At 40.4% G+C, this 27,746-nt stretch overlaps 1 protein-coding gene across 1 annotated transcript in view; it reads left to right on the top strand.

The window, feature by feature from the left end:
- si:zfos-911d5.4 (uncharacterized) overlaps window positions 1-27,746 on the top strand; it is a 133,709-nt gene that overhangs the window by 72,244 nt on the left and 33,719 nt on the right. Inside the window, exons 6-7 of the mRNA XM_060940377.1 lie at window positions 8,409-8,637; window positions 11,001-11,221. Coding sequence (XP_060796360.1) covers window positions 8,409-8,637; window positions 11,001-11,221 — 450 coding nt within the window. The remainder of the gene's footprint in view (window positions 1-8,408; window positions 8,638-11,000; window positions 11,222-27,746) is intronic.

Raw genomic sequence — 27,746 nt, 5'->3', positions numbered from 1 at the left:
AATGAATTCTGAATTATACCAGCGAATTCTAAAGGAAAATGTCAGGACATCTGTCCATGAACTGAATCTCAAGAGAAGGTGGGTCATGCAGTAAGACAACAACCCTAAGCACACAAGTCGTTCTACCAAAGAATGGTTAAAGAAGAATAAAGTTAATGTTTTGGAATGGCCAAGTCAAAGTCCTGACCTTAATCCAGTCGAAATGCTGTGGAAGGACCTGAAGCGAGCAGTTCATGTGAGGAAACCCACCAACAGCTGTTCTGTATGGAGGAATGGGCTAAAATTCCTCCAAGCCGGTGTGCAGGACTGATCAACAGTTACTGGAAACGTTTAGTTGCAGTTATTGCTGCACAAGAGGGTCACACCAGATACTGAAAGCAAAGGTTCACATACTTTTGCCACTCACAGATATGTAATATTGGATCATTTTCCTCAATAAATAAATGACCAAGTATAATATTTTTGTCTCATTTGTTTAACTGGGTTCTCTTTATCTACTTTTAGGACTTGTGTGAAAATCTGATGATGTTTTAGGTCATATTTATGCAGAAATATAGAAAATCCTCAAGGGTTCACAAACTTTCAAGCACCACTGTAAAGTTAATAAAATTAAATAAATAAAACATACTGTAGCTTGTCGTGTTACGAAGTGTAAACTTCTCTGTCCTGAAGATGTCAGAAAACTGAAAGCTTTACCTCTGACTGTTACAGAGACACTGACACTGGTGACTCCTCCCGTAAATGTTAAATAAACATCTTCTTGCAGACAATGTCACCCTATTAACAATTATAAGTCATGGTTAAATACTAATACATGTATTCATTTGTTAACTATTAGTTTTAGATGACTCATGAGCCGGTTTAACTGATTCAGTAGAGTCGTTCCATACAAATGATTCGTTCAGGAGTCAGTGATCCCTGTTTGATTCCACCTTCTTTCTTCAGACCTCAGTCGTCATTCCAAAGCTGAAAGTAAACACCAGTAAACAGATTACACACTCGCACTCTGACACACTCTTGAGGCTGATTTTCTGTTTTGTAAATAAGTAAAAGTGCACTTTGTGTGGTTTATATGAATGTTTATGAGAAAGCTCTGTCTCACACTCAGCCAGCTGAAGTGGTTATGAAGCGCTGCACTGAACTATGGCACTTAGAAACTTTAATGTCCATAAAGAGCTATAAACTTATGAACAGCTTCCTCTGTATGTAGAGTAGCAATTACAGAACACATACAAAATGCAAAAAATTGAACCAGGGTCACTGATGAGCACCGCTCTGGTGCTGAGGCTGATATAATGATGATGATGATGATGATGATGATGGCAGTTTTCCATAAGGGCCTCTCACACACACTTCTACTGAGGTTAGGCCAGGTCGTGTTTATGGTTTGACTGCTTCCTGAAAAACGCACAGCAGTGTTTGACTCAGTCGCAGAACAGTGATTGGTTCTCTGGAACATATTTACAGTATGAGAAAGAGAGAATTATTTCACAGTATACTGTACATGTTTTAATGGAAATATGGAAGTCTAAAAATCTAATTTATGTAATAAAGTACATGCACCAAGCTTTACACTTTGAGTACACACTTGCTACAAGAAGTCAGAAACATTTATTATTATTATTATTATTATTATTATTATTCGTAGTAGTAAAAATTAAAAAGAAAATTACTACTATATTAAATTTGTTCCAGAATTTGTTCTGGGCGGCACGGTGGTGTAGTGGTTAGCGCTGTCGCCTCACAGCAAGAAGGTCCTGGGTTCGAGCCCCGGGGCCGGTGAGGGCCTTTCTGTGTGGAGTTTGCATGTTCTCCCCGTGTCCGCGTGGGTTTCCTCCGGGTGCTCCGGTTTCCCCCACAGTCCAAAGACATGCAGGTTAGGTTAACTGGTGACTCTAAATTGACCGTAGGTGTGAATGTGAGTGTGAATGGTTGTCTGTGTCTATGTGTCAGCCCTGTGATGACCTGGCGACTTGTCCAGGGTGTACCCCGCCTTTCGCTCGTAGTCAGCTGGGATAGGCTCCAGCTTGCCTGCGACCCTGTAGAAGGATAAAGTGGCTAGAGATAATGAGATGAGATGAGAATTTGTTCTGGTCTGTCAGAAAGTTCTGACCTAGTCATGATGGATGTTTTAACCAGAGGTGGGTAGAGTAGCCAAAAATTGTACTCAAGTAAGAGTATTGTTACTTTAGAATAATATTACTCAAGTAAAAGTAAAGGGTGGCACGGTGGTGTAGTGGTTAGCGCTGTCGCCTCACAGCAAGAAGGTCCGGGTTCGAGCCCCGTGGCCGGCGAGGGCCTTTCTGTGCGGAGTTTGCATATTCTCCTCGTGTCCGCGTGGGTTTCCTCCGGGTGCTCCGGTTTCCCCCACAGTCCAAAGACATGCAGGTTAGGTTAACTGGTGACTCTAAATTGACCGTAGGTGTGAATGTGAGTGTGAATGGTTGTCTGTGTCTATGTGTCAGCCCTGTGATGACCTGGCGACTTGTCCAGGGTGTACCCCGCCTTTCGCTCGTAGTCAGCTGGGATAGGCTCCAGCTTGCCTGCGACCCTGTAGAACAGGATAAAGCGGCTAGAGATAATGAGATGAGAAGTAAAAGTAAAAAGTAGTCGTCCAATTAATTACTTGAGTAAGAGTAAAAAGTACTAAGGCCCTGTCCACACGGCAACGGGTTCAGGTGACTCCGATACAATTGCTTATCGTTTAGGCCTGGCGTCCACACAGCACCGGCGTTTTGGGTGCCCAAAACGCAATCTTTTTGAGAATGGGTTCCAGAGTGGAAAGATCTGGCAACGTTGCCGTTGTGAAGTCGTCTGGATGAGTAGAACGGATTTGTTTACGATGACGTCACAACCACATGACTGTGAGTGCTTCACGCCGGGTAGAAGTGTAACGAATATCACCAGGATATCACCAGGAAAAAGCCTTACAGAGCACTAGTGAGAGTGAAACACGAGCTTGGATATTATTATTATTTTTATTATGTTCAGTGTTAGTTCACAGTAGTAATGCAAGAAGCAGAATAGTGACAGTAATAGTGAAGCAAAAACATGCAATTGTACAAACACTGCAGCTCTACAGCAAAATATTCATTTATGAAATGGTCTGATTCTTAACACCAGTAGTGCCAATGATCTTCTCATTGCAATGCGAGTTGTCAACAAAGCCTATAACTTGGTTCATGAAACGCGCTTACAAAATATTTTCACTGTGAATATTTATTGTGTAATGGTGCAATCCCGCCAGGAAAAAAGGAGCGATCTCACCTCTTCAGATGTTGATTTAAGTCCGACAATACATTCCTCAAAAAGGGCGTAGAGGAGCAAATTAATCCAATTTATTCCGGACCATTAAAGACGCTGCCTTCCGCGTAGAATCATACGTCATCCTCGCCGCCATATTGGAGAGGTCAAAGCGGAGAATAAAGATTAGCTGCGTTTAACTGTACCAACAGGTTTACCGTCCAAACGAGATCATATGGGATTACCTTTCACAGGTGAGAAACAGCAAATTAATCCATCAACGTGTATCATTCAATTTATTCCGGACCATTAAAGATGCCACCTTCCGCATAGAATCATGTGGCATCCTCGCCGCCATTTTGGATAGGTCAAAGCGGAGAATAAAGATTAGCTGCGTTTAACTGTACCAACAGGTTTGCTGTCCAAACGAGATCACATGGGATTACCTTTCACAGGTGAGACTGGAAAAATACTTTTCATTGTATTTGGTCATTATAATGTAATTTTACAAACAGATTTTCCTGACTTTGTGGCTAATATGAAGTCTCGCGCATAATAGTTTATGCGCATGCGTCCTTACTTCTTCTATTGTTCTGGTGTCTCCGAAGGGACCGTCTTACAGCGCCCCTAGAGGTGTGGCATGTGTATTGCATCGTTTTCAGCAAGCGTTGCGTTGCCATATGGACCTGATACTTTACTGATTGTTGCCCATTTGGACGCGATATATTTTTAAATAACATCTCGTTGCCGTTGTCGTGTGGATGTAGCCTAAGTGAAAAAACTACTCAAGTACTGAGTAACTGCTGAGTAACTTCTTTGTTTATTGATCAGGATGTCATAACAGGCAGAGATTTCATATATATTTCACACATATAAACTGTGTGTGTGTAGTTCTGTGTATTAACAATAACAAGAAGCTCAAGGCAGTCTGCACATAAACCATAACACTGTGTGTGTGCGCGCGTGCATGTTCACTCAGTGAAGTGACTGTTCAGCTTTAACAGCAGCTGAACATCACACGTAATATCTCCTCGTACGAAAAAGACTGGAAATAATCCTGTAGGATGCGATCAACGATCCTTTCATCTCCCAAAAAGTTGTTTACTGCATCTCGCAGAGGAGTTAGCAAGTGGAAGTAACCAGCAGAAAGGTTGCTAACTAGCTGCCGGTGCCCAGCTTGGCTGGGTGGTGGTGGGGATTGCTAGCAAGCGGTCAAGCTAACAAGCTAATGCCCTTCCTTTTGTGAACAAGCACTTGTGGACAAATAATAAAACAAATCTCACAGAAAAAAACAGCTAAAGTCTTCACAAATCCCTCTAATCCACAACAAATACAGCAGCTTGAAAGATGGAGATTTCACAAACGATATGTTAGGCGTTTTGTTATTTAGTAAGTTTTCACCAGTCTTCCATTCCCAGTTTTTGACCAGAGCCGTGTACAACTGTAACGCTATTGAGGAGCTGACATTAGGCGAGCAGCCTTATTTTCATGAGCATTTTTTGGTTTCACATCAATAAAAAGTGATTGTTAGGAAGATTTTTTTGTAGTTTTATTTCTTGGTTCTCTGGTGTGTGTGTGTGTGTGTGTTATCTTGCCGTCTGAGGCCGCAGTGCGTCAATAGATTTCCACAAAACAATGTATTTTACAGTTATTTATGATGTTACAACAGGGCTAACGTCTGCCTACGAAGACAGCCAAAAGCACACAGCCTACTTAACGCAATGTGTTTCCTCAAATTCGACGTTGAGTTTTTATAGCTGAAACGTCCACTGGTTTGGGGAGACACATGTGACACCGCATAACATAACTATTATTTTTTGTTGTTTGGAGAGTGAACGTGGTTTGTATGTGTGGCCAGGGGTGTGCCTCTTCGGCTTGATGAGAAACGCTGGCCGCTGTCTCTGCCATTTTCCTTCTGCTTCCGTGCTCTTTTCCACCTGGACTGCTCTTGCCGCGGGAATTTTGTGTGCGGGTGCGCGCGGCGGCGTGGCTCTGTTTGACTGGCGAAACGGAGTTAAACCATAGCTCCTCCCACTATGGCTCTGGCTGCTCCATGTGATTGGTGAGATGCTGTCATGTGACAGAGCCTCTGCTGGAAGTCTCGACAAAACATAAACAAACAGACCACGCATCGCACGGATCAATAAAAATAAAGTAGCGAGTAATGAGCAGAATAACGGAGTAAAAGTACCGCTTCTTCTTCACAAATATACTCAAGTAAAAGTAAAAAGTATGCTGCATTAAAACTACTCTTACAAGTACAATTCATCCAAAAAGTTACTCAAGTAAATGTAACGGAGTAAATGTAGCGCGTTACTACCCACCTCTGGTTTTAACGCCAAGCCCCCCCCCCCCCCCCCCCAAATAAATAAATAAATAAATAAATGACCTCCTTTATACTGGCAGATAATACCCATACAAGACATGTTTGATTATCCACTTGTTCATATTTGTACCTGTATACTGTGTACGGATAGTTTTTCTTTTAAAATAAAACTTCCTGAGGCGCTTTCATCTCACTTTCTTCGAGTTTCAAATATCGCGCTCTGAGTATAAAGTGCACGAAAGAGTCTGAGATTATGACATCACTTACACACCACATGACTTACCGAGGCTGAGATCTAGTGGATACATCGCCTCTAAATTGTTGTAAACAAACTTGAAGATGCCGAGTGTCAAGCGTTTGGCTGTAAAAATAAGAGTGATCATTGAAGCAATGAAAACACACACACATAAACAGTGAGCACACTCATATCCAACCTTAGAGAAACTGTTTTGCTCCCTATAAATGCTCCATCACCGGCGACTCGTGATTTTTTTTTTCTCAAAAAATTTACTTTTCCTTGTATTTTTATGTGACGTGCTTTTGATCGTTTTTATTCACTGAGAAACACAAACTTTTTAGATGACAAGAATCCTGTAGCTGTGACAGTGGCCATTGTTTACTGGTATCTGTGTCAGTACTGCATATGCATTATCTAGCCGAGTGAGATTTAACTTCATAAAAGTGAAGTTGGTTGATTTTGTTGCCAGTAAAAATCACATGGTTACAGAAAATTTCTGATTAGATTTTTAGAATTAGAAGCCTTTATCTGTCACGTATACATTACAGCACAGTGAAGTTCTTTCTTTGAATGTGAACACAGAGAGAGGGAGAGAGAGAGAAAGTGTAGTGGCGCCTGGGGATTTTTTTTTTAGAATTAGAAGCCTTTATTTGATGGCTCTGTTTTATTAAGGGGAATGGCATACTAGTGCTCCGGTTACATCACAAGTGGATATCCAGTTTCAGTGCAAATGGCTGTGGCCATATAATCCTATTTTTAGCAATATCATAACTTTTAAAATGGGTAAATTATTGTTAGAAAATTTAGTTTTTAATTGAAATGTGTGGGAGGGGGTGGCACGGTGGTGTAGTGGTTAGCGCTGTTGCCTCACAGCAAGAAGGTCCGGGTTCGATCCCCGTGGCTGGCGAGGGCCTTTCTGTGCGGGGTTTGCATGTTCTCCCCGTGTCCGCATGGGTTTCCTCCAGGTGCTCCGGTTTCCCCCACAGTCCAAAGACATCTACCACGGTTAGGTTAACTGGTGACTCTAAATTGACTGTAGGTGTGAATGGTTGTCTGTGTCTGTGTGTCAGCCCTGTGATGACTTGGCGACTTGTCCAGGGTGTACCCCGCCTTTCGCCCGTAGTCAGCTGGGATAGGCTCCAGCTTGCCTGCGACCCTGTAGAACAGGATAAAGCAGCTACAGATAATGAGATGAGATGTGTGGGAGGCACGTCATGGCACTTGCCATGTTCAGCAAATGACATTTATTTTTGGGTTTTGTTTGGCTTTAACAATGCGCCCAAAAATGGCCAAACATGACAGTTTAGTTTTTAGTTCACATTCCAAAAGGACATTTCCGCTCCTCCTTTAATATTTTGCTTTTAAAGCATTAATCAGATTCATTGTTTTTGTTCTGAAAGCACATGACCGCTACTCTGCTAGCTCTATGTGCAGCAAAAGCCCCGCAAATTCACTGTTAGTGATTCCTCGAAACCCCATCTCGAACTTTTTCTTCATGTCATACATGAAAGCTTTGAACAAAACATGCCTTACCTTTTTTCCGAGGCTGGTTCAGGTCCATTACTATGGAATAACCATACGAAAATGGAATGGATCAGCTGAAAGAATTTAAAATATAAATACTTTGACAAAATATCTTCAGTTTTACGTTGCAATTTATGATCTATGGCTGTAGGATGTCTCAGAATTGTTGCAGATTCTTTTTGGAATATTGCAAGCATCGAAAATAGTGACTTGTGGCTTGGTGCAGAAGATATTTCCATTTGTTTCACTGCTTAAAATGACTTGGAGTGGTCTATTGGGGTTTCTAACCACTCTAGCTTTCTTATTATTAAGTGAATTATTAAGGCTATGACTTTTACGAGCTAGCATGTAGCGTGTGTAGTCTTTTGTATACTGTGCAAAGACATAGTGACAGTAAAAATGAGACAGAACCTTCTGGAACATCAACATTTACCTCAGATGTGTTCGTAAATTACACTTAGCATTAACTGCTAACATGGTAAACATGCAACTAGATGTAAACATGGCGAAATACCAAACATGCTTGAATTATGAAGACACTGTTGCTAGGCAATGCAGCTAGCTAGCATGTAGCTTGTGTAGTCTTTAATACAGATGAAGTAAAGACACAGAAACAGTGGAAATGAGACGGAACCATTTAGAACATCAACATTTACCTCAGATTTGTTGTTAAATTGAAGCTATAACTGCATTTGAACATAGAAGAATCAACGTGTTTGAATCACGAGGACGCTGTTGCTAGGCAACTGAGCTATATGGAGGCTGAGAGTATTTTTAAGGCTACGATTTTACTAGCTAACATGTAGCTATAGTGGAAATGAAACGGAACCACCCGAAATGTCAACATTTACCTCAGAAGTTTTGGTAAATCACTAAAAAAAGATTAAACTGAGACTGTAATTGCATTTAGCATAAGTGGCTAACATCAACACACAGCTCAGTGCTTGAATCAGGGTAAAACTGTACTTTTTGTTGTTGTTGTTGTTGTTGTTGTTGTTAATTTGTGTTTAGTAAGTTGTCTTATTATGACGAGTAAATGATGAAAGAACCAAAGTCTAAAGTTGTGTGTTTTCTTAGATGAAGACCAGAGACCTGTGCAGCTACATGCAGCAGTGTGGCGTGAACATCAAGCCCACATTGTTTTTACCCAGAATCCTCTTCCTCTCACCGCACTGTCACCTGGATATGGAGCTGAGGAAAAGGAAGGACCTGGTCTCTCACGGTGACATGGAGATGTTTCTGTGCTCACTCAGGGAGGGTTACATCACCTGGATCCGAGATACCATCACACCCTCATGGATCTCGGGTCAGAGAGTCACACCACTTACATATATAAACCTACATTATGTCGTGTTAGACAGCTGCTCGGCAACTGGAAAAATATTTACACTGAGGGGAAAGCAGCTAATGACCATGGCTAATGATTTAGCTTTATAAAAGTCTTTTATACAGACGAAGTAAAACCAGAGCGACAGTGGAAACATCACAGAACCATCTGGAACGTCAACATTTATCTCAGATATGATGGTAAAATACTAAAAAAGACTACAACCCCGATTCCGAAAAAGTTGGGACAAAGTACAAATTGTAAATAAAAACGGAATGCAATAATTTACAAATCTCAAAAACTGATATTGTATTCACAGTAGAACATAGACAACATATCAAATGTCGAAAGTGAGACATTTTGAAATTTCATGCCAAATATTGGCTCATTTGAAATTTCATGACAGCAACACATCTCAAAAAAGTTGGGACAGGGGCAATAAGAGGCTGGAAAAGTTAAAGGTACAAAAAAGGAACAGCTGGAGGACCAAATTGCAACTCATTAGGTCAATTGGCAATAGGTCATTAACATGACTGGGTATAAAAAGAGCATCTTGGAGTGGCAGCGGCTCTCAGAAGTAAAGATGGGAAGAGGATCACCAATCCCCCTAATTCTGCGCTGACAAATAGTGGAGCAATATCAGAAAGGAGTTCGACAGTGTAAAATTGCAAAGAGTTTGAACATATCATCATCTACAGTGCATAATATCATCAAAAGATTCAGAGAATCTGGAAGAATCTCTGTGCGTAAGGGTCAAGGCCGGAAAACCATACTGGGTGCCCGTGATCTTCGGGCCCTTAGACGGCACTGCATCACATACAGGCATGCTTCTGTATTGGAAATCACAAAATGGGCTCAGGAATATTTCCAGAGAACATTATCTGTGAACACAATTCACCGTGCCATCCGCCGCCGCCAGCTAAAACTCTATAGTTCAAAGAAGAAGCCGTATCTAAACATGATCCAGAAGCGCAGACATCTTCTCTGGGCCAAGGCTCATTTAAAATGGACTGTGGCAAAGTGGAAAACTGTTCTGTGGTCAAACGAATCAAAATTTGAAGTTCTTTATGGAAATCAGGGACGCCGTGTCATTCGGACTAAAGAGGAGAAGGACGACCCAAGTTGTTATCAGCGCTCAGTTCAGAAGCCTGCATCTCTGATGGTATGGGGTTGCATTAGTGCGTGTGGCATGGGCAGCTTACGCATCTGGAAAGACACCATCAATGCTGAAAGGTATATCCAGGTTCTAGAACAACATGTGCTCCCATCCAGACGACATCTCTTTCAGGGAAGACCTTGCATTTTCCAACATGACAATGCCAAACCACATACTGCATCAATTACAGCATCATGGCTGTGTAGAAGAAGGGTCCGGGTACTGAACTGGCCAGCCTGCAGTCCAGATCTTTCACCCATAGAAAACATTTGGCGCATCATAAAACGGAAGATACGACAAAAAAGACCTAAGACAGTTGAGCAACTAGAATCCTACATTAGACAAGAATGGGTTAACATTCCTATCCCTAAACTTGAGCAACTTGTCTCTTCAGTCCCCAGACGTTTACAGACTGTTGTAAAGAGAAAAGGGGATGTCTCACAGTGGTAAACATGGCCTTGTCCCAACTTTTTTGAGATGTGTTGTTGTCATGAAATTTAAAATCACCTAATTTTTCTCTTTAAATGATACATTTTCTCAGTTTAAACATTTGATATGTCATCAGTGTTCTATTCTGAATAAAATATGGAATTTTGAAACTTCCACATCATTGCATTCTGTTTTTATTTACAATTTGTAGTTTGTCCCAACTTTTTTGGAATCAGGGTTGTAGAATTAAGATGACACTGGAGTTACACTTAGCATTGACTGCTAACATGGTGAACACAAGTGCATTTGATTGTAGCATAATCAACACACCTCATTTGACTGATGAAGGTGTTGTAGCGAGGTATTCAGTGTGAGCCGGCTAATTATTTCTTGCTAGTCTTTCATGTAAATGGTGTAAACAGAGAGTGACAGTGGAAATGACACAGAGCCATCCGGAACATCAACATTTACCTCAGATGTGTTGATAAATTGCGAAGCGAAGGAGCTGTATGACTAAAACAGCGCTGCCTTTATGCTTAGCACTGACCGCTAGCACAGTGAAAACGCTTGATGTGCTTCATTGATGAGGAATATTTTGGCTAGGCAAAGTGTTATCTGTTATTTCTTGTGATTGGGATGCTTTTTTTTCTGTTCGTATTCTCACTTACAATTATTACAATCTCGTCTGTGATGCATTATAATTTGGGACACGCTCCTCGAATGTGTTTCTGATGATTCTCTGATTCTGATTGGCCAGGTCACCTGTCATTCAGGCAGATGGGGGCGGTGCGAGACGTGCTGGGACGGTTGGGGACGTGGGACGTGGTGCAGCTGAGGGGCGGCACTGAGCTGAAGGGCGATTTTCAGGGTTGCCAGCACCTCGCCCTCGACAGACAGGAAACGGACGTGCTCGAGTTCAGCAGGGGGTGGAGCCTAGGTACTGAGACACTGTGGGCTCTGCTGGGACACACTCCACAGGTTAGAGTGCACACACACAAATATAAACGAATATAGTGACACAATTACATCTTCAGGGACCTCACTAAAGGCAGCTCCTTTGCCTCTTTTTTTTTTTTAAATAAAGCTCACATTTTGTACAAAAGAGAAAGATCATTTTCCATTTCGGCCAGGAGCGAATACGAATACAGTGTCATAATGGTAGTGCTTCCATCATCCTGATATTAACAGCATCTCTGTAACGCACGCACGCGCACACACACACACACACACACACACACACACACACACACACACGTGGAAGCAGTGAGTGAGTAAATAACCAAGAGGTGGTGTGCAGCAGAAACATACTGTCCATTTATTACAGTCCTGTTTACAGAAATCAATAACACCGCAGGCCTGAAGCTGAAAAACGAGCCACAACTACACACATTACACACTGAACACCTGGGGAAAGAGAGAGAGAGAGGTAGGTAGAGAAAGATAAAGTGAGACAATGGGAGAGAGATGGAGAGAGATGAAGTAAGACAGATAATGGAGAGAGAAAGAGGGAGATGCATAACGAGAGAGAGAGAATTTATCAAGCCAATAAAGCAAGTTTTTTTTTTTTAATTGAGAGAGAGAGTGAAAGAGATTGGAGAGAGAGACTCAGATACAGAGTGGGAAATAAAGTGAGACAGGAAGAGATATAGAGAGATAACATGAGATAGTGAGAGAGGAAAATGAAAGAAAGGTAGAATAAGACAGTGAGACAGCTAGAGATCAAGAGACTAATAAAATGAGAGAGAGAGAGAGAGAGAGAGAGAAATGAGGCAAAGGAGATAATGAGACAAAATGAGATGGAGAGAGGGAGAGAGATGAAGTAAGACATGTAATGAAGAGAAAGAAAGAGACACAGAGAGAGAATTTATCATGCAAATAAAGCAAGTTTTTTTAATTGAGAGAGAGAGAGAGAGAGAGAGAGAGATTAGGGAGAGAGAGAGAGAGAGAGAGAGAGACTGATACCAAGTGGGAAATAAAGTGGGACAGGAAGGGATATAGAGAGATAACATGAGAGAGTTAGCTTTCTTTCACTTTTTTGTGAAAGAAAGCTAGAATACGACAGTGAGACAGATAAAATGAGAGAGAGAAAGAGAGAGACAGCAAGGCAAAGGAGATAAAGTGAGATAAAATGAGATAAAGAGAGAGATGAAGTACAGGTAAGACATGTAATGGAGAGAGAAAGAGAGAGACACATAACGAGATAGAGAGAGAGAGAATTTATCATGCCAGTAAAACAAGATTTTTTTTTTTTTAATTGAGAGAGAGCGAGTGAGTGAGAGAGAGAGAGAGAGAGAGAGATATGAAGGACAGTGAGACAAGTGAACTTCAGACACTGAACATGGAATACAGTGGGGCTAATAGTTTACACTGTGGACCTTTCTTTTGGAAAGCTAAAGAATGAATGAATGAATGAATCAATTAACAAAAAAACAAAAATAAATAAATAAATAGGATTGAGAGCGTACACTGTTTAAAGTGATTTATTTCATACTCAGCATCTATTTATTTATCTTATATTCACCAACAGATGGCACTGCAGTCAAGTTATAGTATCACTGACATTGTGTGTGTGTGTGTGTCTAAATCCTAATGTTGAATTTTTTTCAATCATCTCTGGTCATCGTTTTGGCATTAATTAAACTTTTTCATCATTTAAAATGACCCGAGTTTGCAAAGCGCATCGAGACAAATGTGCTAAAGGCTCTCAGTGCGCGCACACACACACACACACACACACACACACACACACACACACACACACACACACACACAAAGTTATTATATTATCACCTCTTTTGTAATCACTGTCAGAAAATGACACCTGTCAACTTTTTTGGGCGAGGTAAAGGAGTGTTTATGAGGCAGTGAGTGGCGAGTGCAGGACAAAAGCACACGGCTTGGTTTACAGAATGGCGTATTTGTATCGCAATTTCAGTGTGAAGAGCGAGGAGGTGATGAAAGGAGGAACTGTTAAAAGCCATGTATTGTGTTCACACCTGCGCCGCCCCAGAACAACGTGCTGAGGACCAGGCGCTGTGTCGCATCGCCTCACCGCGTGATCACGGCTCTTTAAATATAATACACTCATAAAATCATCATCACAATTAGTTACAGTACTCCAGCAAAATGAGTCCGAGCAATCAGTTCAGATCAGTCAGTGCGATGAATCGACATAAATCAGTGAAAACAATGACTCGACGTGCTGAATTAACATGAATCAAATAATTAATTAAACACAAATCAGTACAGTTACTGAACTCAAAATGAATTCAATGATTTCAGAAAAGGAACACGCTGAATCAAAATGAGTCAAATCAAATAATACGTGTCAAAGCGGTGAATCAAAATACATGAATTTAAGCTGAAAATGATTCAGTGCACTGATACAAAATGAGTCAAAGCATCAAACCAAACTGAATCAGTCCACTGAGTCAAAACAAGTCAAGATTAATTCATGAATTAAAGCGAGTCAAAGCAGTGAATCAAAATGAGTAAAATCCACATAAGCAATGAATCAATGTAATGACTCAGATGAATTAGTACAATGATTCAAATGAATCATGCACTGAAAGAAAATGATGAATCAAAATAATGAATCAAAAGGGGTCAATGCACTGAATTAAAGTGAGTCAAAGCAGTGAATCAAAATGAGTCAGCGCAATGAAGGAAAGAATCAACAAGAATCAATGCAACGACTCAATATAAATCCATGCAGTGATTTAAATCAAAAATGGTGAAATGAGTCAGTGCACGGAATTAAAATGAATCAAAATGAAACATGACTCAAATTAATTAATACAGTGACTTAAATGCATCATGCACTGAAGCAACACGATGAGTCAAAACAATGAATCAAAACAAATTGTCGCAGTGAATCAAACTCATCTCATCTCATTATCTGTAGCCGCTTTCTCGTGTTCTACAGGGTCGCAGGCAAGCTGGAGCCTATCCCAGCTGACTACGGGCGAAAGGCGGGGTACACCCTGGACAAGTCGCCAGATCATCACAGGGCCGACACATAGACACAGACAACCATTCACATTCACACCTACGGTCAATTTAGAGTCACCAGTTAACCTAACCTGCATGTCTTTGGACTGTGGAGGAAACCCATGCGGACACGGGGAGAACATGCAAACTCCGCACAGAAAGGCCCTTGCCAGCCACGGGGCTCGAACCCGGACCTTCTTGCTGTGAGGCGACAGCGCTAACCACTACACCACCGTGCTGCCCCTGAATCAAACTGAATCAAAATAATAAATGTGATGAATTAAAATGAGTCAATGCACTGAATCAAAAGGAATCAAGGTAATAAATGAATTAATGCAGTTATTTAAATGACTCATGCATTGAATCAAAATGAGTCAAATCGATGAATCAAAGCAATGAATCAAAACACATCTGCCACTTTACATACACGTAAGAGATAAACGCCTTTAGCTTGAATCCAGAATAAATAAATATGTTTTCCAATCACAAATAAAAAAAAAATAGTGTCTCTTCTAAAGTTTTTGGCATGGTTGAGTTTTACACTGCTCTGAGATCAGTTCTGAATTGTTTATATTGTTATTAAGACGGTGTCCAAAACCACACCGTACATTCAGAGTGTGGTTATTTAGTGAGCTATCTGTGAACAGAACACATTGACCTTGCTTTGACTCCACCCTCACCATGCCCTGCTTTGCCCCGCCCACTCACAACTTATAGCTGTGAGTGGCCACTTTAATAGAAACTTGTTGATGCTAAGATTTCTGTTCTTCACAGGAGTGGAACCCAATGCGTTCTTCTGTTTTCTGTTGCATGCTGAGATGCTTTTCTGCTCACCACGGTTGTAAAGAGTGATTATATGAGTTACTATATCCTTCCTGGCAAAAAAAAAAAAACAACTCGAACCAATCTGCATTTTCTTCTGACCTCTCTTATCAACGAGGCATTTGTTTTTTTTTTCCACCCACAGAACTGTCGCTCACTCACTCAATGTTTTTTTGTTTGTTTGTTTTCTGCACCATTCTTTGTAAACTCTAGAAACTGTTGTGTGTGGAAACCCCAGGAGATCAGCAGTTTCTGAAACGCTCAAACCAGTCCATCTGAACTGTCTCAAAGCTGTAGTAATGGAGTCATTTCTGGTGTAGGGTCTGTTTTGTCTCCGACTCGACTCGAGTCTGTCATCTGTCTCTGAATCAGAAACTTTTCTCCATGTTCCAGCTCTCGTTGTCCTGATCCTACGTGTTTGAGCAGATGATGGTCACTCGAACATTCAGTAGAATTTCTGCTCCCATCGTGTGACCGTGTGTAAGCGTATATGATGAAACTGAGCACTGTAATTCTGTTGTGTTTCATTTTATCCAGTTTGATCTTGCAACAAAAGAGACTTGTTTTACTTTACTTTTAGAGAATCTTCCATGGAATAAGAAATTCAAAGCAATTCAGTTGAAAAACTCTGAGTTAAAGGCGTCACGCAGTGGCGATAAAAGTCGCATTATTCTGCACCAGAATGCTTTCGAGATTCGAAATAAATTGACCGTCGATTTTTCAAAAGCTTCCCGCGGTTGTAATCGGTCCTTATTTGGTCATGCCCATCACTTGAAATTTCCCGCGTTCGCAGCGCCCCCTCTTGGTCAATGGAACAGCTACGTGACGTCATACCAGTAACCACTCGGTGCAGTTGCAATGACGGACACACCAGAAAATAGGAGCGATGCTGAGGAAATTAGCTTTGATTTTACCGATACAGAAGAAGAAAATGGCCCACAAGTAGAGATTTTGACAGCTGAATGTCCTGGTGGTATCCAGCCTTACAGATTTGAACCTGAGCGCTCATCTTCAGAAGAAAATGAGGACAGTTCTGACAACAACAGAAACGAAGACGAGAATGAAGAAGACCAGCGACTTGAAGACTTGTTTTGGTTGGTTTCTCTGACTAAATCACTACTTGTGTGTATTTTTAAAGACCATTTTCACTTGAATTAGAATGCTGTGTGATTAATCTATGATTATGTGTAATACTGATAGCTGTAGGGGGTGAAAGTATAGCTAGAAAGATTGAATTCTAGCAACTTGACAGCTTGCGATCTCGCGAAATGCAGTGGGCCTTCTGATACAGTAGACCCCTTGATATTCCAGTTTTCATCATTTTCCTTTTATTGCGGTTGATTTTAACTTGATATTCAGTATGTTATAGGCTGGGAGTATTGAGCTTTGTATTGTATTGTTTAGTAAATGTACAATCGTCAGTAATAAGTGATAATTATTAGTTAAAGGCAGCTCTGTGGCATAAATCACTGTAAAATTTGGACACAAGTCCAAATTTGGCCTTTTGGTTTCTATCCTATAGATCTATTTTGCTCTCCCATGATGATCTTAGACCTATTAAAAGCGACATGGGGTGTTGTTACAGCCAAACACAATACACCGATTAGGCATTTTGTATCACAGAATATTAATACATCATTTCATAGTGTTTTGAGTGTTCAAAATTATCCACATACTGAATAAATCCACAAAATCTGCAATGTAAACAACTCTGGTAAACGCACGCTATAGAGAAAACATGGCGGCAGGCCAGCATCACCCAAGGGAGGTTACTGGTATGACGTCACACATAAGTTGACCTAGTTAACAGCTGGCTGCCTAAATTTGGCTGTGCGCGTCAACTTTAAATGCTTGTAGCGGGCGCATCGTGACACTGAGATCGCAGGAAACCGAGGGGCTTGAATAACCCACCAAACCCGACATTTTGACACATGATATAGCCTGATTGCTGAAATTACCGCATGACGTCTTTAATACAGGCCTAGGTGTGTGTGTGTGTGTGTTTCCTTGTGCTGCACAGGATCTATAATGTATCTGGAATGTCTGTGATTGGTCAGAACGTTCACAGGATGAAAAAATAATTGTAGTTTGTTCGAGAGCTCATTTGCATATTGTGATGCAGATTGACAAATATTCTACAGAATTATTAAAGATATACTTTAAATGTGGTTACTGTAGATTGAAATATTATTTTTATAATCATATTTTGGTTTTGTAATTACAGCAGAGTATTTTGATTCAGGGTTTTTATTTTACTATGATGTTAAAAGTCTTTTTTATTGATTTATTAATTAACGGTTTTATTTGGCATGATACCACAACATGGCCGCCGTTCCCCTCCTGAGCGATTTGTCTGTTGTTGACTGTTGAATATTTGTTTCTCTTGCTCGGCTAAGTGCCTCTCTTCTCTAACGCATACTTTCTTGTTTTTTGTTTTTTTTTTTCCTCCTTTCAGATCGCTCCCATTAACATCGCCATGCCGAACCGGCAATTACTCACTCAGCTCTGCCATTCAGGGCCACAATTCGCTCGCTGCCTGCAAGATGCTCATTAGCCCAATCCAGTTAATTGTATAAGAAGATAATTGCATGTAAATGCCAGGCCTAAAAGCAGCCTTTCGAGCCTCCTCGCTGCCTCAATAGACGGCTGCTTCGGGGCTTTCTGGGTAGTTTGCTTAACGGGAAGGCAATTAATTGATTTGGCTAATGAAGTAAAATACTCCAGACGCGCACTGCGCATGCAAAGCGGTGAGGATCAGCAACCGATTGCAGCAAACGAGTAAAAAAAAAACCAAAACAAAACAAATAAATATATAAATGTCTGGTGAAGGGATAAAATAGAGCTTATGTTAAGGGAAAGGGCTTATTTTAAAGTTATGATTTTCAGAATTCAGAGTTAAAAAACTGAGAATAATAAATTAGCAGAGAGAGAGAGAGAGACTAGGGCTCAGGGTGGTGTTTAATTTGCTCTCTGTCAAACAGAACAATACGTATTGCCATGCTGACAGAGTGAAGTCAAGGCTAAAGACTGTGAGAGGTCAAAGGTCACAGAGTCGAGAGATTCTCGGTTTACAGACCAATCTGGAGTCGAGTCGAGATTTACTGAAGCTTTTATACTCCATTATGATAGATAGATAGATAGATAGATAGATAGATAGATAGATAGATAGATAGATAGATAGATAGATGAGTGAATGAATGAGAGAGAGAAAGAAATGATAGATAGATAGATAGATAGATAGATAGATAGATAGATAGATAGATAGATAGATAGATAGATAGATAGATAGATAGATAGATAATGAGCAAATGAATGAGAGATAAAGAAATGATAGATAGATGAGTGAATGAATGAGAGAGATAAAGAAATGATACATAATGAGCAAATGAATGAGAGAGATAAAGAAATGATAGATAGATAGATAGATAGATAGATAGATAGATAGATAGATAGATAGATAGATAGATAGATGAGTGAATGAATGAGAGAGAGAAAGAAATGATAGATAGATAGATAGATAGATAGATAGATAGATAGATAGATAGATAGATAGATAGATAGATAGATAATGAGCAAATGAATGAGATAAAGAAATGATAGATAGATGAGTGAATGAATGAGAGAGATAAAGAAATGATACATAATGAGCAAATGAATGAGAGAGATAAAGAAATGATAGATAGATAGATAGATAGATAGATAGATAGATAGATAGATAGATAGATGAGTGAATGAATGAGAGAGATAAAGAAATGATAGATAGATAGATAGATAGATAGATAGATAGATAGATAGATAGATAGATAGATAGATAGATAGATAGATAGATGAGTGAATGAATGAGAGAGATAAAGAAATGATAGATAGATAGATAGATAGATAGATAGATAGATAGATAGATAGATAGATAGATAGATAGATAGATAATGAGCAAATGAATGAGAGATAAAGAAATGATAGATAGATGAGTGAATGAATGAGAGAGATAAAGAAATGATACATAATGAGCAAATGAATGAGAGAGATAAAGAAATGATAGATAGATAGATAGATAGATAGATAGATAGATAGATAGATAGATAGATAGATAGATAGATAGATAGAGTGGTGCTTGAAAGTTTGTGAACCCTTTAGAATTTTCTATATTTCTGCATAAATATGACCTAAAACATCATCAGATTTTCACACAAGTCCTAAAAATAGATAAAGAGAACCCAGTTAAACAAATGAGACAAAAATATTATACTTGGTCATTTATTTATTGAGGAAAATGATCCAATATTACATATCTGTGAGTGGCAAAAGTATGTGAACTTCTAGGATGAGCAGATAATTTGAAGGTGAAATTAGAGTCAGGTGTTTTCAATCAATGGGATGACAATCAGGTGTGAGTGGGCACCCTGTTTTATTTAAAGAACAGGGATCTATCAAAGTCTGATCCTCACAACACATGTTTGTGGAAGTGTATCATGGCACAAATAAAGGAGATTTCTGAGGACCTCAGAAAAAGCGTTGTTGATGTTCATCAGGCTGGAAAAGGTTACAAAACCATCTCTAAAGAGTTTGGACTCCACCAATCCACAGTCAGACAGATTGTGTACAAATGGAGGAAAGTCAAGACCATTGTTACCCTCCCCAGGAGTGGTCGACCAACAAAGATCACTCTAAGAGCAAGGCGTGTAATAGTTGGCGAGGTCACAAAGGAGTCCAGGGTAACTTCTAAGCAACTGAAGGCCTCTCTCATATTGGCTAATGTTAATGTTCATAAGTCCACCATCAGGAGAACACTGAACAACAATGGTGTGCATGGCAGGGTTGCAAGGTGAAAGCCACTGCTCTCCAAAAAGAACATTGCTGCTTGTCTGCAGTTTGCTAAAGATCATGTGGACAAGCCAGAAGGCTATTGGAAAAAAGTTTTGTGGACGGATGAGACCAAAATAGAAATTTTTGGTTTAAATGAGAAGCGTTATGTTTGGAGAAAGGAAAGCACTGCATTCCAGCATAAGAACCTTATCCCATCTGTGAAAAATGGTGGTGTTAGTATCATGGTTTGGGCCCGTTTTGCTGCATCTGGGCCAGGACGGCTTGCCATCATTGATGGAACAATGAATTCTGAATTATACCAGCAAATTCTAAAGGAAAATGTCAGGACATCTGTCCATGAACTGAATCTCAAGAGAAGGTGGGTCATGCAGTAAGACAACGACCCTAAGCACACAAGTCGTTCTACCAAAGAATGGTTAAAGAAGAATAAATTTAATGTTTTGGAATGGCCAAGTCAAAGTCCTGAACTTAATCCAATGGAAATGTTGTGGAAGGACCTGAAGCGAGCAGTTCATGTGAGGAAACCCACCAACATCCCAGAGTTGAAGCTGTTCTGTACGGAGGAATGGGCTAAAATTCCTCCAAGCCGGTGTGCAGGACTGATCAACAGTTACCGCAAACGTTTAGTTGCAGTTATTGCTTCACAAGGGGGTCACACCAGGTACTGAAACCAAGGTTCACATACTTTTGCCACTCACAAATATGTAATCTTGGATCATTTTCCTCAATAAATAAATGACCAAGTGTAATATTTTTGTCTCGTTTGTTTAACTGGGTTCTCTTTATCTACTTTTAGGACTTGTGTGAAAATCTGATGATGTTTTAGGTCATATTTATGCAGAAATATAGAAAATTCTAAAGGGTTCACAAACTTTCAAGCACCACTGTAGATAGATAGATAGATAGATAGATAGATAGATAGATAGATAGATAGATAGATAGATAGATAGATAGTGAGCGAATGAATGAGAGAGATAAAGAAATGATAGATAGATAGATAGATAGATAGATAGATAGATAGATAGATAGATAGATAGATAGATAACGAATGAGAGGGAGAGAGATAAAGAAATCTCATCTCATCATCTCTAGCCGCTTTATCCTGTTCTACAGGGTCGCAGGCAAGCTGGAGCCTATCCCAGCTGACTACGAGCGAAAGGCGGGGTACACCCTGGACAAGTCGCCAGGTCATCACAGGGCTGACACATAGACACAGACAACCATTCACACTCACATTCACACCTACGCTCAATTTAGAGTCACCAGTTAACCTAACCTGCATGTCTTTGGACTGTGGGGGAAACCGGAGCACCCGGAGGAAACCCACGCGGACACGGGGAGAACATGCAAACTCCGCACAGAAAGGCCCTCGCCGGCCACGGGGCTCGAACCCGGACCTTCTTGCTGTGAGGCGACAGCGCTAACCACTACACCACCGTGCCACCCAGAGATAAAGAAATGATAGATGGATAGTTTTGCTCATTTTCATGAAGGGTGCGAAAAATAATGAAATTGATTGTAGTTGGACAGATAAATAAAATGACAGGTTGATATAGACAAAGAGATGGATGGATGGTTCCAGATGTGAATAATAATAATAATAATAATAATAATTCAGATACATTTGAATAGACAGACAAAACACTAGTCAAAAATTCCGAAAGACAAACTGATGGACAGACAGACAGAGAGACAGAGCTGTCAGTATGTAACAGGCCATGTTCCTCATGTCCTCTTCTAACCTCTGTATGACCAAGAGATAAACAGACTGATCACTGTTCCTGTGTTCATTTGGCACTTTTTGATGATGTCATCACCTCGTGCCTCTCTGCAGCAGATCATACACACGTTCACATGTCTGATCAGACTTTAACATGGAACTGAACAGATTTTACTCCACTGAGACCATCATCCTGTCCATCAGCTCAGTGCTCGAAAATCCTCCATTATAAATCCATCTGTATGACATCTGCTCACAACTCTCACCCCCAACCTTACTCTCGCTGCCACCCCCCGGCCCTCCCCAGGGTCTTCTCTGCTCTCCGGGGGGAGATGCTGTGTTAAAATATCATCTGCTATTTTGAAGAAATATTTGTAATTTGAGGCTGTGGTGTGGATCAACAGCAACATCACGAACACCATTAACATCAGCTTTCACTTACAGAAACACCAAACCTGCTCAGAGACCTCTGCAGCTGTTTTTATATAATAATAATAATAATAATAATGGGCTCTCACTGTTGAAAGACATCAATCAGGAGAAGAGAAGAAGACATTTCCAAAACATTAGACGTACCATGGAACTCCATGAAGGCCATCATCAAGAAGTGGAGAAAATAGAGCACCACAATGATGTCACCAAGAACAGGACGTCCTTCCAAAACTGAGGAACAGGAATATCTGGAGAGTACTGGTCACTCCCTACCAGGGCTTTGAACCGGTTCAAGGAACGAAAACCGGGAACTTTTTCTATTTCACATGGAACAGAAACGAAACCAGAAACTTTATTATTTTTTATGTTCCGGAGCAGAAACGCTTATTAAAAATAATGGTAACCGGTTAATACCAGTTTTTATTTCATTCCTCAAAGTTTCCGTAGCCTACAAATAAAAAAGTCATTCTTCTCCTGCACAAGTTTCTATGACCCGCTGGGGTTCACTTCCTGTGTGACGTTCGCTGACTGAATGGAGAGAGCGGGAGGGTGGACTACTATCACGTCTCCACATCTTAAATAAGAGGTAAATATTGCAATCTATTGTTATTCGAAAACGTCAATTTCAAACACGATATCAATATATTTGTCCATGTTAATGAGAGGCTCGCGAACATTAAATGCCGTTAACCTCTGTTAGCCTATCAATGCATAGGGCCTGACTAGCCTTTGGTAACACACTAAACGAATTATCTTTCATTTTTGGCACTTTTTCTGTTTGTGTAGATGGGAAGACATACTGAGAATCCAAATCGCCAACATTTGAAATAATAATTGTTTTGAATTATTTCTTGTCTTATTTAATGAAGGTTGTAATAGAATTAGCCTACATTTGGCTTAAACTGGATGAGACAGAGACATAATTTTATAGCCATTTGTTAAACAGCTGACAGGGAACGTAATTAACCGTTCCGGGAACGAAATTTTTTTGTTCTAACCGGTTCGGGAACGTCTATTTAATGGTGGAACCCAAAACCGGAAATGTTAAAATTCCGTTTCTGTTCGGAACGAACCAATAGGAAAAAAATTCTGGTTCAAAGCCCTGCTCCCTACGTCTATTATATTCGTCACATGTTTGAGCTGTGGGGTCGGCTGGCTGAATATCCGTCTCCTAATTCACCCCAAACCCTGTGGCAGAATGAGGTACGGTCTGATGAGACCAAGGTAGAACTTTATGGGTGTAATTCTAAAAGATATCTTTGGTGCAAAAATGAGAGCTTATCACCAAAAACGGCACCGTACCCACAGTGAAACATGGTGGTGGCAGCATCATGCTATGAGGCGCCTTTTATTTCAGCTGGGACTGGAGTTCTAGTGAAGATAGGGCAAATCATCATCATCATCACTTCAAACAGAGCGAAGAAATATTTTAACAAAGGGTTAGCTAAGGGGTGTGTATACTTATGGAACCAAGTTTTTCTTGTTCTTTTTTTCCCCTAAAACATTTCTGTTTGTTTTCTAAAGAATGCTGTTGGTTGCTATATATCTGTCTGTCTGTCTGTGTTGTGTCTGTCCGGTCATCTCTGTCTGTATGTATGTATGCCCAGTCTGTCTCTCTCTATGTATGTGTAAAGTTTCTGTCTGTCTGTATGTACGCGCTGTCTGTCTCTGTGTATGTGTAAAGTTTTTGTCTGTCTGTGTTGTTGCGTCTGTCTAACCATCGCTGTCTGTATGTACTGTATGCGCAGTCTGTCTTTCTCTGTGTATGTGTAAAGTTTCTGTCTGTTTCTCTGTCTGTCTGTATGTATGTGCTGTCTGTCCCTGTGCATGTGTAAAGTTTTTGTCTGTCTGTGTTGTTGCGTCTGTCTAACCATCTCTGTCTGTATGTACTGTATGCGCAGTCTCTCTCTGTGTATGTGTAAAGTTTCTGTCTGTTTCTTTGTCTGTCTGTGTTGTTGTGTCTGTCTGGTCATCTTTGTCTGTATATATGCTCTGTCTGTCTCTCTCTGTGTATGTGTAAAGTTTCTGTCTGTTTCTTTGTCTGTCTGTGTTGTTGTGTCTGTCTGGTCATCTTTGTCTGTATATATGCTCTGTCTGTCTCTCTCTGTGTATGTGTAAAGTTTCTGTCTGTTTCTTTGTCTGTCTGTGTTGTTGTGTCTGTCTGGTCATCTTTGTCTGTATATATGCTCTGTCTGTCTCTCTCTGTGTATGTGTAAAGTTTCTGTCTGTTTCTTTGTCTGTCTGTGTTGTTGTGTCTGTCTGGTCATCTTTGTCTGTATATATGCTCTGTCTGTCTCTCTCTGTGTATGTGTAAAGTTTCTGTCTGTATGTATGTGCTGTCAGTCTCTCTGAATATGTGTAAAGTTTCTGTCTGTTTCTCTCTCTGTCTGTATGTATGCGCTATCTGTCTCTCTGTGTATGTGTAAAGTTTTTGTCTGTCTGTGCTGCTGTGTCTGTCTAGCCATCTCTGTCTGTATGTATGCGCTATCTGTCTCTCTGTGTATGTGTAAAGTTTTTGTCTGTCTGTGCTGCTGTGTCTGTCTAGCCATCTCTGTCTGTATGTATGTGCTCTGCGTGTGTGTGTGTGTGTGTGTGTGTGTGTGTGTGTGTGTGTGTGTGTGTGTCTGGTCATCTCTGTCTGTCTTTCTGTGTTGTTGTGTCTGTATGGTCATCTCTGTATGTATGCGTTGTCTGTATCTCTGTGTATGTGTAAAGTTTCTCTCTGTCTGTCTGTTTCTGTGGGTCTGTCACAAATCAGGAGACTATTAAACACAGACAGATGATAAAATGTGTGTGTGTGTGTGTGTGTGTGTGTGTGTGTGTGTGTGTGTGTGTGTGTGTGTGTGTGTGTGTGAATTGGTGCTAGTCATAGTAGCAGATATAGTCTATGCTAATGCATTCGTCCCCTGTGGACGTGTAAATAAATCCTGTGTGTGTGTGCGTGTGTGTAATAAATTGATGGTTTTATTAGAGGCTCTTTTTGTTATCCGAGCTCTGAAAGGGAAAAAGGATCCGCTACAGGGAAAGAGAACACTGTGGAATATCGATCCCGCCTCGCTCCGGTGCCCGCGAGAGACAATCCATAATGCATTAAGCACTTGAGCTTCAGAGACGGCGAGCTACACAGCGCCATCCAACAGACTCTGTGTCTCTGTCCTCTTAAACACACACACGCGCGGCTCAAATCAGAACGCCCAGGGACGAGCTGTTTTCATCTTAACGTATCACACGCACACATGGGACAGTAAAGCGTTTTGTTCCGACCTGTTGGTCTCTCTGTGGTTATTTTACCCACAATTACCTCGTCAACTGTTTTGTTTTTCAGTTTGATTCCCTCCCTGTTCTCACTACATTAGGGTGCATTATATAACAGCATTATGATCGCGCCCTACGTAGGCCACTATATAGTGTACGATAGAACAAAAGCATGCTTCCTGCTCCTGAAAACATCTTCCTCATCATAACTGATATTTTTATTGCGATTTAATATTCCGTTTTCACGCCGAATAAAGTATTGGCACCTCGGCTTTGTTCGATCCCCCTGTGAAAGCGGCGCCGGTCTTTCTGCAGAAACGAATGCAGTCGACTTTTCCAGCTCACGCACAAGAGGAGTATTTATTCCGAGGTTTTATTTGTGTAAACACAGGTGGAGGGAAAGCCCAATGCGTTCCATGCGTTTAGTGTGTAACTGTTGTTGATATGGCGAAGGTTTCAGCTTGTTTCTCAGGGGAATAAAACACTTGGGGACGTGCTGTTATAGGAAAATAATCAACTTCGGCGTGGTAACAGTAACTCTGCTTCATCACACCGGCCTGTTGTTGATTATTTTGCGGTAACAGCATGATATGGAGTGATTTATTTCTTACACAGCATAAAGACTTTTAATATTAGATTAATGAAAAATATCGTTCATTGGGGAAACACGCGACACACCAACCATTGTTTCTGTTTTTCCTCATTTCCTTTGTACAAGCACTTTAATGGGAGTGTGTGTGTTGTCAGAGATAACACACAGCAGAAATTGTTAACGGCTGTTCTCTGAAGGCTCCATTCATCTGTTTTGTGTGTGTGTGTGTGTAAGAGCAGTATTGTGGTTCTGTTCTGCTGTTGATGCTGAGATACACAGTGCAAATATATAATTCATAAAACACACAGTTCAGTCTCAGTCCAGACCTATGCAGTTCCTTCTGCTGTGTGTGTGTGTGTGTGTGTGTGTGTGTGTGTGTGTGTGTGTGTGTGTGTGTGTGTGTGAGCCACTGCTTTATGTTGTTACAGAGATTGCAGCTTAATTGACAGCTTGCCATGACGAGGAAATCATGTGATTTCTCAAAGCGCATGTCAACAGGGCGGAAGATGCGAGCGTTTGCCGGAAAGCGGCCTAAACTGGTTTTCTCGCTGCTGCTTAACGACTGTCTATTGGCTTTCCAGTATATGTGTGTGTGTGTGTGTGTGTGTGTGTGTGTGTGTGTGTGTGTGTGTGTGTGCTTAGAGCTCGTGTCTCTTGGTGTAAAATTAAAGCATCCCTATATCACACCAAACGTGAGGGTTTTATTTTATTAAAGCACAGAGCAAAAAAAAAAAAATACAAGACAGAAATTAATTAAAAGCTGAACTCGCTAATCAGATGTAGGCGTGACCTAGTATTATAATATTTTAATGAGCATGCTTGATTGTCAGCTCTCTGTCACAAGCCATTTCGTAATAAGTAGTAGGGTGGTGTAACTCTAACCCAGTTTTTCAGTTATTACAAAATGACATCATAATTTTTTATCCATTTATAGTTGCATTTAATCTAGCGTAATCAACACTGACCATCTGACCAATCACAGTCCAGAATTCAGCAGCGCTGTGGTGTACTTAAATAATATCGGCTGGCTTTGAGTGCTATATCAGATATATTCCATTCAGCTAGCATGATATTGAATGAGTCGGAAGATGAGTAGCTGAATGGAATATATCTGATATACCACGGAAAAAAGCCAGCCAATATTATTATTATTATTATTATTATATACATTTGATGGAACAATTATAGATTTTACAAAAAGTTAAGAACGGGGGAAATTACTAAATATTGAATGCTGATTCTGATCGAATGTAATTCAATGTTCTGTCAATCCAATGTACTGTACAAAGTCAACGTTCGAACAATAAAAATGGTACAAGTCCAAAAAGCCTGAACAACAACCCAACTTATATACAAGCTATATCCAGGTTGACGGTTCAAGTTCACAGTTACTTTTGGTCGTAGTTAATTGTTCCATTGCACTTGTTCAAAACAAAAGGGCTTTGCTAAGTGAAGTCCACGAGTGACGTCCTCTTGTAAAAGTCTCCGTCACTTTTCCTCACCTCCAAGTACAACTTTGACAATATTTCTCTCTATTGTTCTCTTTTCCAGCTTTTCAATGTCCGTTGGTCTGTTTTTCTCTTGTAAGTATGCGTGAAGAATATATAATGATGTTTTGGTAGCCTTTCGGGTGTTCAGCGCGTCTTTTAGTTTCAGTTTATTAATTTAGTGCTTAAACCAAGCACCGGATTAACCCCGTCTTCTCTCTTTCCTGGCCGACAAAGAAATGATTGCGCGCGTGCTCAGCAGAAAAGTTGTGTCACTGGATCTTCGCGTGTGACGTCGTGTTGTCTTGACAACGTGCAATATTATAACAATATTGCATGCTCATTCTCCATTGTAATACATGGAGGATAAGTGATATGATA

Source organism: Neoarius graeffei, chromosome 14 (genome assembly GCF_027579695.1).
Source record: "Neoarius graeffei isolate fNeoGra1 chromosome 14, fNeoGra1.pri, whole genome shotgun sequence".
Taxonomy (NCBI): domain Eukaryota; kingdom Metazoa; phylum Chordata; class Actinopteri; order Siluriformes; family Ariidae; genus Neoarius; species Neoarius graeffei.
Note: the sequence above shows the minus strand (reverse complement) of the source record. Positions and strands in the feature narration are given on the sequence as shown.